Source organism: Sinohyriopsis cumingii, chromosome 12, assembly GCF_028554795.1.
Source record: "Sinohyriopsis cumingii isolate HCF-2022 chromosome 12, ASM2855479v2, whole genome shotgun sequence".
Classification (NCBI taxonomy): domain Eukaryota; kingdom Metazoa; phylum Mollusca; class Bivalvia; order Unionida; family Unionidae; genus Sinohyriopsis; species Sinohyriopsis cumingii.
In genome coordinates this window covers 16,015,869-16,028,080 of record NC_142972.1, presented here as the reverse complement: position 1 = coordinate 16,028,080, position 12,212 = coordinate 16,015,869, and the positions used below count along the sequence as shown (strand labels likewise).

The window sequence follows — 12,212 nt, the reverse complement described above, 5'->3', positions numbered from 1 at the left end:
GCAGCCATAGTGGATGTCTGAGTGGCACCAATTTAATTTATAACCAACAAGACAGCATAAGTTTTCTGGTGAAAACCCTATTTTAATCTGCCTTTCTGTTCAGGAGTAGCAGCAATAACAAGATTTTCAAGATGGCTACTGTGGGAGCCATAATGGAAACCATATACCAACCAAAAATCATACGAAGTTTTATGGTGAAATCATCATGTTGATATGACCATCCATTCAGGAGAAGTAATGTATAACAATATTTTTAAACTGGGTTCTTTAGTGGCCATATCAGACATCAGATAAGGATATTTTCACTCAGGCCAAACCAGATATCACAAGAAGTCTTACGGTAAAGACTCATGTCAATTTATCTGTTCAGGAGGAATAGTGATATAAAAAAAAAATTCATGAGGCCACTTTAGCAGCCACAATGGATGCCTAAGTAGCGCCATTTTCATTTAAAATAAAATAGACCATGGGATGAACGTGTGTATAAAGTTTCATTGCAATTCTCAAAGTAGTTTCAGAATAGTAGCAATAACATAATTGTTCTAACAGAGACACTGATGATGGACAATGAACAACATGCCATCCCATAAGCTCTTGTGTCCAGCAGAGCTATAAAATAACAAAAGCTAGGGGTTTGCAGTTTTACATGTATATGATTATCTGCCTAAACCTTTACAAAAGTACACTGCCAATAAATCAGTTTTTACAGTAAGTATATAAATAACTACTTTCATTTGTATCAATCCTTTGTTTCTGTCACTGAATGCTGTTCTAAAACTCAAGATTTCTAAAAGATATGTCCACAAAGAAAATGAATGAACTGCATGTTACATAGCAATCATCAAATATATTTGACACTGCCATCATGGTATTGTATGAGCTGGTGCTGAATAAATATGAATGAATACATGAAGTCACTTGTTTGGCAGCATTTTTGCTAAAATTCCAAGAAATATTGAAATTTAATCAATAATCTTGCCATTTGGTGCGAAAGAAATGCAGAGGTAAAACTTTGTGGATGGGACGATGAACTTAACTTCACACAAGCCAACATCATTTTATCTTAGCTCAGCCAATATGACTTGAGTTCAAAAGATGCAAATTAAATTCGGCCTGCCTCATGTAGCTTGGACTCATTCACATGCATGAATGTTTTCCCACCACTGTACAAAGATAGAGTTTTAAAAGAAATTAAAGTTATATGAAAATTTGACTTCTTGTTCAATCTTCAATATTCTGCACTTTCTTCTGATTTCCCTATATACATATCCCAAATATACTGCCCTGCATCACAATATATTACTATACAAAATTTCTAGTAATACCCAACCCTAACAAAAGCTTAATTTGCAATGGAGTTCTTTAATATTTTGGGAAAGATCCAAGTCACTTTTTGCTTATATATATTAACTGCATCTTTGATGAGGGTTAACAAACAACTACTAAAAAGAAAAAAGAATTATTAACTGCATTCCCAAATGAACAAGAAAGAGCAGCTATTGAAACTAATAAAAGTCAATGTCACTTTTTGAATACTACATTACAAACTTGCATCAGTACTGTAAAAAGAATTTAACAAAAGTGCCATGAACACATTATATGCCCGCCATGTATTTAATAGTCCTCTGTGTAGGCATAAGTAGAGTATGGTTGATTCTGGAGATTATTTAGCAACAGATCTCAAGGTATGTGGTCTTGAACAAAATTTAGTCACAGTGAACTTGACCATTGACCTTTTGACTCCAAAATCAACAAGCATCTTGCTTACCCAATGTACAAGTCATCCACAAACTTTGGTGAAGTTCCATGATCAATTAGTTAAATTTCTGTGCATAAACCATTTTTTTCTTCATTTAGAAAATCTGATATCTGAATTTAACCTTTTGACCCCCAAATCAATAGTTACCTTTGATCCAACATTCAAGTCATCAACAAGCTTTGATGAAGGCATTCAAGTAAAACCCTCTGGAAACATTTCAGTAGTGTAAGCTCTGGTTTTCAGTAGTTTAAGGTAGTTTTCAGTAGTGAAAACATGTTTTCAGTTCTGCTGTCAGTAGTAGAAGAAAAAATATACATTCTTGCAAATTGTAAACAAAAGAACTCTAAATAACATTACAACAAGAAAAGGCCAAGAAACCCACTTCAAACTACTGCCAATAACCTAATAAGAAGTGATACAGCAAGCTTGTACATATGTATATCCATTTATACACAGATGCTGTGGCAGTACAACTGCAATCCTCTAGTTCATAGCAGCAAGCTAAAAAGGTATGATTGGATCATGTGTAAAAGCTAAAAAGGTATGATTGGATCATTTGTAAAAGCTAAAAAGGTATGATTGGATCATGTGTAAAAGCTAAAAAGGTATGACTGGATCATGTGTAAAAGCTAAAAAGGTATGATTGGATCATGTGTAAAAGCTAAAAAGGTATGATTGGATCATGTGTAAAAGCTAAAAAGGTATGACTGGATCATGTGTAAAAGCTAAAAAGGTATGATTGGATCATGTGTAAAAGCATATCTGGAAAAACCTGTTCTCTGAGGGTGTTATGGAGATCTTTTTCTGCTTGATCATTCCAGGCATCCTTCACAGCTTCTGATGGAAGATCATGGGGAGCAAAAATATTGTTCCAGTTCTGAGAAAGAAGAAATGAAAAGTTCTCAAAAAGAGTCAGTAAACTAGATCATATGAGATCGATCACTAGTCTTCTAATACTCGCCCATGAAAACCAAATGCAAGATCCAATTGTTATCTGAAACTAATTTCTGCATGTGCATGGTTTTCAGAAAATACCTGCCAAGCTCTAAAACCACATGCAAAGTGTATTTTGCTTTTAGCTTCAATAATGTCAATTAAAAATAATGAAACTAAAACAAGTTTTTGTTACATCTGGCATATTTTACTGTTTACAGAGCAACCAATTTATAGAAATAAGTTTTGGCAACATTACATTATAATTAATGCCAAGAGCCCTTGGATTTAAAAACTGACATATGATATATGGCTTGTAACAAGTTTGCAAAATCTGTTGGCACTGGGAAAAGCACTTCTTTACAGAAAAAACTACTTCTGATTGTCAGGTAACCAATCCAACAAAAGCAAACCCTATAGACATGATAGTAAGTCACAAATAACTAGATTAAAAGACCTTGCCGCATGGATGATCCCAATTAAATTGTCTTTATGCCATTTGCTGTTACAACGTTTCCCACTTTTTATGACTGCTGTATCTGACTGCTGATCAACACCATTTGCAAATACTTCAAAGATTTTGTTAGACTTCACTCTGTCAATGGTAGTCTAAAATGGTCAACAGATTAATATATTCAGTACAAGAAAACTTATTAAAATATTGGTCAAATAGTGAGAAGTTATCTAAAATGTCTCTATTTATAGCAATGACATACACAAATGATGGCGGATAAGCATCATTTTTGCAAATTTCACACCTGCAGTGGTTTCAGAACATCAGACTGAGATTTGACAAAATATTCAGTTTGGTTTTAATAAATTCTGTGAGATCTATTTTTTCCCCAAAGTATTTCAAGTACACCGATGCTAAATAAAAACAGCAGCCTGCATAATTTGCTGATTATGTGGAAGATGCATGAATGAACCAGAGTATCAACAGCTATCAACTATGGGTACACCACAAAGAACTCCAATCACTACCGTTTGCTTGGCATAATCTTAAACAGAGGAACTAGTACTGAAAAATTCCAGGCAAAAAGAGCAAGCATTCAGCAGCCATGACACATTCGAATGATAATGTATAATGATGGAAACGAAACTCATTCAAGTATCATCAATATACAGCTGCAAGGGGAACAATCAGGGGCCATAACTCCTGTAAACAAGACACACAAAAACTAAAGCACATCTTGGTATATGAGACAGTGTTCTTACCATATTCCTTACGAATAGACTTAAGTAGTTGTTGTGTAACGCAGACTGCAAAGCATCATCCCACTTATGAAGAAAATAATTTTCTCCATAATGTCCATAACTCTATCCAAAATGGAGACAAGACTATACACATAATAGGCACACAAGTGTACACACTTATCATAAGTATGAGTCATGGTTCATTGGATTATCAGTTCTGTGGGCTTAAGGACTAGGGGTTAAAGACCTTCACTGAGAGTCATTTAATTTCAAACTGTTGCTATCTACAATTTCTGGACTACCACTGGGTGTAAATATTCTTCTGACATTAAACATATCTGTGTACTATGCAGATTTTTGTTTTTTTAAATATTTTAAATGGCATCAAAATATATCCTGAGGTTCATGAACTATGCTGGTTACATGGTATGAATAAATGGACAAGCAGAATATGTAATAAAATCAAGACTACAATGAGGATAAAGACGTGCAATCTGTACTTACCTTTAGGCTGACATCAAAAGTCCGTATTGCTGGACCAAATTTTCCTTGAAAGCTTTTAACACTTTCATACAATTTACAAATATCAGAAAAATGGTCTGTTTGCAATCGAGTAATTAGTTTCTCAGAGTTCTCACTTCTTCTAATCATATCATAGATTGCAACAGCATGTAGAAAGGTCTGAACAGCTCCAACAACAAGATCCTGAACGCTACACTTCAGTGTCTCTTTCAGCAGATCACCAGCCATTTTGTAGAACATTGTGGTTTGAATCACAGACAACCTAGAGCTTTGTATTGTAAAAAGACAAAACAAGATCAAGTTCATTAGAAAATAACAAGCTTCCTCGAATCCAATATACAAGTAAGGTACATATGAAATTACCTCTTAGCAATTGTCAAAAATGAAAAGTCAACTGATTCAAACTGAAAAATGATTTTTTTGGGAGCATTACATATATTTAACTGGTTAAGCCAATGCTTAAAAAATATTCATCCAATAAATAATTTCTGATTGACTATTTGAACTTCTACATCTGTTTAGACATTATTTTATTATTCCTCAGAGGCTGAAAATAAACCCCAATCCCCCCAAAAAAATACCCTGAAATCATTAAGACATCCACATTCCAACAAATGACTCAAGAAAATTATAATCCCAACAGAAATTTTCCCCCAAAATTAGAGAGGCCCATAGATATCGAAATAGGTAATCAATGGCAAATCAGTGAAAATCCAACAATTAACTTTTAATTTTGATGGGTTTCCCATGGACCAGAATATTAAAAATTACACCACTTTCATGCTTTATTTCCATTCCTTACATCTTGAAACTTTTATCATTTTTTCATTAAAAATAAAGTAATTAGAATGAGTTTGAAATAGGCACTCAGCTGTTTTGTTTTCAGTCACTACGAATGTCCATTGCGGCTGGGTCTGTGACCCGCTAATGCACGGTACTGATGCTTCACATTTCTTAAACAACAGACAATTTGATTTGCTCTGTGCGTGGAGGTGTGTTAGTTTCAACCAATCAAATTGGATATAATGTATAGCTGACACTATGACCTTTCTCACAGTATTTGCAATATGAAGAACAAGCAAGAACAAAGAAATAGGTACGTTTTTTTCTTTTTCCTCCAGTATTTCTTGATATTTTAAGGAGTGTGCTGTCAGATAGACAAAACTTTTCTTTCTGCATCGAATGAGCCAAAACTCATGTCTTTTGCAAGCATTAATATGCCACACTTCAAATTAAAGATTCCCAGATAATCGGGCGCCCAGAGTAAAATGGCCACTATGTAATTCAGCATGCAATCAATGGAAACAATTCATACAACTCTTAATAAGTATGTTGATAATAACGCTGTTGTTTCTAAACTTTAATTGGGTATGCAACTTTATTGGAAAATCCAACATACGTTTCACAGTAAATTGACATAAGCATGAATAATCAATCTGAAATAAGGGTCTTCTCTTTTGTGCTCTTTTATTATGATATTTACTGTCAATTTAATTTATATAATCAGTTATTCAGTATTTGAAGGTTTGATGGCATTTTGCAGCCCCCCACGGCTTTTATCTAAATTCATGACAACAGTACATGTTAGTAAGCATTTCTGCTTTATTAATGAATTTTCAGTGAGAATGATATAAAGAAATTGAAAATGTCCTTGTATTTAGAGCATTTACAATTATAATAATTATAAGGACTTGGCATCTGTCCCCAGCCCAGTTGCTAATTTTTCCTTAAATAGCTAAAATAATTTTAAGGCCCTTAAGAAATTTAAGAAACATATGAATATTGACAAATTTTCGACATTCATAAATCAATTTATCGACAAAACTCAAAGGACACTTTAAACATGTTTGATAAAAATTTATATTTACAATTCCATACAGGTGAATTAATTTTTGAGATAATCATCTTTCAGATGTGTATGCACAACTAGTGTTTCCAGAAGGTGATATTAGGTTTCAAGACTCGAGTCATCCGATTCCAAACTGGCCATTTCAGTCTTTGGAAAGTTTGCTCAAACTTGATCCACCTGTGTCATCTGGAACTTTGGATTATTTTAAGAATCTCACAACAGGACAATTTCTTTGCCTCATCCATATTGCCAAAAACTTTGAAGCCTATAGCCTCACTGTCAAAAAAGATTTACTTTTGGGTCATTATTATTCTAGCAAATTGTCTTTTTTTGTAGAGGACCACAAATTAATAATGTTTGCTTTTATACACATATATGCATATGTATAAGATTATAAGTGGCAGCATCAGATGTTGTAACCTTTTGGAAGATACAAGAGTGTAAATTATTTCACAAAATGCTGCATTGTACATTATTTAGTATACATTTTCTAAATTGAATTGAGTGAACTGGCACATGCATCTTTTTATGCTTGCACTAAGAAAAATAAGTATAACGGTTTTTTTATTATTCAAAGAAAAAATATTAAATTGCAAGTAAAGTTGGGTCCATATATATCTGATTATCTCCCCTTAAAAGTCTGAGAAAACTGAAATAATTTTTCAGTTAATTATCCCTTTACCTCATGCAAGCGCCTTTGGATGCCTCTATTCCATTTGCATGGAAGTGCCTTTTGACGCCTGCTGTAAATATCAGCCATTTTAAGGGGTTTTCGTAGCGCCACCTTTGGGGAAAAACCCTTATTTGATACTACATTCATTTTTGCGAATGACAATTACTTCAGATCATGTGGTCACTGTTTGTGCTCTGGTCGAAATCTGTTATTTAAAGTAACTAGGTCGTAATCTCCACTTTCCAAAATGGAGGTCGTGGATTTCATTCAGTACTTACGAAGTTTTCACGATTATAATCACACCTGTGAAAGCTTCAATAACTTAGGTAAAGGCTCTGATACTGATGTAGGCAGCAATTAATCAAATTCAGATGACTTAGTTATGAGAAATGGCAGCTACAGTTGGTCACGCAGCTTCACTGACTTGACGGTGAACAAGTTCTCTCAAGATTTTAAAGCACATAAAAAATTCTTCCATGAAAAATAATTAAACAGCTATAACAACTGGACTTTATTCTTAAATTTTTCCACACATAATAGATGTGTACTAAAAATGTAAAATGGTTAAAATTGCTGTTAAACATAATATACACTACATTGCTTAGCAGTTAAAAGGCTGGCATATGTGTATGGAGTCGAATCAGTAACAGGTGTTCTATTTATAGTGTACTGCACTGGGTAACTTTGCTCTATGAGGTAAAGGGTTAAATAGGAAATGTAGATATTTTTGAAACATGTTTTTGGTGTTTAATTATTTAGGCCACCTGTAGATCACTTTGAAACAGTGTTTACTTTGATTAACAGTCTTTCTATTTTCTGATGATGGACACTTGGACTTAATATTTTTAATAGAAAGAAAAATGCATAATGTGGCATTTTTAAGACCATCTTGTCTATTTGTTTGCAATGCTTTCTATCATAAAAGTAGTATTTCCTTTAGTACTGTATGAATAGATGAAACTGTTTAAAGATAATCTACAAAGGTGTGACAATTAGCAAAATATTTTGGTTGACGAACATGAGAAATGCTGTATGTTTTAAAAGATTTTGTCATTTTTCAGATTTTTAACACTGTAAATAAAAGTAAAGTTACCAGAGTTGTGCGTTTTTCTCAGATATATAGTATTACATATTAAAATCAAACTAAGAGAAATTTATAGACTTTGGATAAAGTGCAAAGTTCTAACAAAGCAAGAAACATGGCAAAAAAGCTAAATGTTGCATATTCCTGATATGTTTTGTGATGAAATATATCATTAATGTACAAGAGATAATGATGCGATTTTTTCACATGTGTTTTAGAATGTTGCATAGTTTGTAGTACTTTATCTATTTGAAATGACTTCATCAAACAAAAGAATTTTCTAAAATTGAAATATGCTTTGTATGCTGTTTTGACTGATGGCAATGGGCCTCCCTACCAAAATGATGGGCCAAGCAGGGTCTATTCTAGTGTGCCCAAAATTATTGGTCAAGCAGGTTTTATTCAAGGATGCCCACAGTGATTTTCCAAGCAGGGTCTACTCTAGAATGCCCAATTGTTGTATTTACAATATTTCTAGAAAATCCTACCAAAATAAATCATCAAATCTCATGTTTCATATTTGCAAGCCCAAAATTCTTTCTTTCTTAATCCTACTGTCTTTAGAAATCTCCCCATATTTGCAAATAGAGGAGGGAGCATTCCCATAAATTTTTAGCTCTAAAATATATGCTGGTCATGGCCCCTTTTCCCATCATCAAGAAAAAAACTCTGCACTCGAATTAAAATCATTATAGAAATGTTTTATATTGTAATATAACTATGTGATGAATCATGAATATAGGTAAATTATATTTTTTTAAAATCTGTGGGGTTTTTGTATTATTATGCCTTTACTTTCCCTTTTCTACCCACTCATCTATTTTATCCTCCATCTGTTTTTGTATCTTCAATTTACCATGTGATTTTGTTATGTGTAACTGAAAAGAAAATGCAAGTTATTATGAACAACTTTCAGATTATTTACAAATATATTACTTTTGTGATCAAAAATCATCCTTAAACAAAACAAATTCTCCCCATGCTATGTTTTGGTTCTAGACTTAAGTTTACATCCCAACTAAAGTTCTTTTTCTGAAATCCAGGCCCGATTTCTCACAGAGTTTATATTTACTTTTAGTACAAATAACACAACTAATAAATCCTTCATAAATATTTCCAGATTTAATATTTCATGTCAAATCATCCATCAGAAAGAAATTGGTAAAAATTTCAAATAGACACACAAACTGATATAAATTAAATAACAAAAAAATATAAATGTATTCAGACAACATTGATACCCCAACCTATATGCATCAATTAAAGGGCAGAGTTCTAAGTGAATTAGGGGCCATAAAATTTCACAAGAAAAAAGTAACACTTAATATAGATCTTATTAAAGCCTCACATCCAATCAAGGTTCAATCCACAAAGTCCTTCAAAAGCTACTCTGTGGAAACTGAAGGGAAAGGTTCTTAGTCAAACTGGGGACTTAACTCTAAAATTCTGCTGGAATATGTTAAGAATCAAACTTGATCTAGGTAAGTTTTTATTTCAAATTTTAATTCAAGTCATGAAGTCCTCAGAGAAAAAATGAAAGAAATGATGAATCAAAGTAAAACGTTTTCCTAAATATTAGAACAATTTCCAAGACCATAAATAAAAATGACAAGTTAGCTGAAATGCAAATATGAATGGAATGCAAACATAATCCATACAAAATTAATTCTATATGCATTACAAATGCAAATGAAACACAAATGAAATGTAAACAAAATGCAAAATGTGTATTTCACACAATAACCCATTTCAGGGTCTGCAACGCTCAATGCCTGTTGATAAATACGGTGGGTTGTGAAAAGACACATACACACACACAATGAAATGCATTTTAAGAGAAATACCTTTCATCAGGTGTTTTAGCTGTTCTGCACAAATCTTTGAAGGAATGAATGGCACCACCAACTTTATTCTGCAAGTATAAAACATTCTACTAAGAGTTTCAAAAGCTAGAAACGTGCTGCAAATAACTGCTTCCCATAAAATAGAAGAGTCAAGTACTTACCAAGAATTGTCTACGCTGAAGCTGCATGAGCAAAAATGTGAAACTGACTTAGTTTTCTTTATGCAGGGACTATAGTCTGCTGAAACTACAAACTTACCCTGAATTTTAAAATGTAAAATTACCACACCTTTATATGGTTTTCACTTTGCCACTATTTAGAAAAAGAGCTCAAGGATTAAGGAATCCACAAACTGTCCAGATATACTCAAGAAGAATATTCACTATAAACATAATTTTACACAGTGGTCCCCCTCATGAATGGCCCCCTGACCAGTGGTTACCCTCTTTTTATGGCCAGAATCGCCTTGGCACCAACAAGTTTGTGTTCAAAAGTACCCCTCAAGAAAGGCCACCCTGCTAATGCAACCAGCGGTCACCATATTAGTGCACAAATGTAAAATTTACCCCTCGCAAGTGGCCACATTTTATTATTAATTTGTCCAGAACCAATATTTAATTACAGTGAGGTAAATAATCCAATTATCTTTCCCGATGTCTGTTTCCAGATGTTAGGTTTTCATCATCAAAACACTGCTGACCCCATTTCCTGCTATTGTTGGAGTTTATGATATAATAATAACCTTAGTGGCACATGTACTTTGCAGGAAATGGGGTCAGCAGTGTTTTGATAGAGCTTTGGGTTTCACACAGCGGATATTTTTTTAAAATGATGATTACGAAAAGACGTTTTTAATTGTCAAGATCATAGCATGATCAGATAGAAATGGGGTCAGCAGTGTTTTGTTAGAGCTTTGGGGTTCACATAGTGGATTTTTTATTAAATTGATTACGACCGATGTAATTGTCAAGATGATAACATGGTCAGATAGGCTAAAAATAGATTGTATGGATTAACACACACACACACACACACACACACAGAAACAAATTAACATGAAACAAAACAGGGTACAAGACAAAGACCGAAACATCACATGACAGTTCATGTATCACTTCCTGTATAATAAGGCATTTCATTTACAAATGTTTTGTCAGCAACATTAAATTGCAGTCTTGTACGATTAGCCACAAAGGAATAAATCATTAAAAAAACTTTAACATGCCATCATGTAAATGAAGAAATAATACTTTAGAAGAAAAATAAAAGTTATTCAACCTGACGACAATGGGGAGAGTTCACATGCCGAAAAGTTTAAGTTGGGAAGACTCAAATAAACAAGGGCGTAAAAAATAAGGAGAACATTCTGTAGCAGAGGGAGAATAGAGTAAACAGAAAGAGAATATTTTAAATATGAAAGAGCGTATGTACCAAGCCTCAAATAACGTTTTTGAATGATTTTGTAATGTGCATGCCACACTCATTCCATACCTAAGAATAATAACTATTAAGTTATGTCACCTTGAAATAACTCTGTTTTGTGACAAGAAGAGCATTTTAATAATTAATGCTACTTTTAAATGAAGATAAGAACTATTTAAGTTATATGTAGCTTTCCTACTGTATACACATATACATACACATCTCACAAATATAGTCCCCCTCTGGAAAGGCCACCCATCTTATAAGGCCACTCTCCCCATGCATAAGGGGTGGCCATATGTGAGGGGGACTACTGTATACACATATACTCATATAAGGTAGCTACAAAAAGATTTAACATACAATATATAAAAAAGATACTAATTTTTTACCCAGAAGTATCTTAAATTTAAATCATGTTATATACAAGCCTTTTCTAAATTCAAATTTAAATATATTTCAGAGAACCTAAAATTCTCAAAGTTTTTATTTCATGCAATTACGTTAAGTCCTTAGTATGTGAAACTCTATAATGCCCTTAATTTTCCATACATGCCAACCCCAAGAAATGTATAAGCATAATTTTTGCTAATATAATTGGCAAAAAAGCATAATCTGACAATAATATGCATAATCTATATATTACTACTACTAACATTAATACCACTATTTTGTTGAGGCTCCTACATCATGCTAATTTATAATATACCATAATTCAGTACACCATATGAAAAATGTCATTTATTTTTTACTACAAACCTGAATCTGCATACTGAAAAATTATTTATATTCAACACTCACTTTAACTAGTCTACAACAGTACATGGGACAGTCCTGGCTTTTAAAAAGTTGTCACCTAAAAAACACACCAATCTCAATATTTTGTTGCCAGTTTTAAACAAATGTCACCAGAATAAGTAGTGAATATTTTT

The 12,212-nt window shown here is 33.0% G+C and overlaps 1 protein-coding gene across 1 annotated transcript in view; it reads right to left on the bottom strand.

Annotated features, from left to right (window-relative positions):
- Positions 1 to 12,212, bottom strand: part of LOC149786031 (E3 ubiquitin-protein ligase rnf213-alpha-like) — a 451,244-nt gene that overhangs the window by 368,605 nt on the left and 70,427 nt on the right. Inside the window, exons 15-17 of the mRNA XM_089978103.1 lie at positions 9,859 to 9,926; positions 4,391 to 4,676; positions 2,532 to 2,636 (exon numbers count right to left, since the gene is read on the bottom strand). Coding sequence (XP_089834229.1) covers positions 2,532 to 2,636; positions 4,391 to 4,676; positions 9,859 to 9,926 — 459 coding nt within the window. The remainder of the gene's footprint in view (positions 1 to 2,531; positions 2,637 to 4,390; positions 4,677 to 9,858; positions 9,927 to 12,212) is intronic.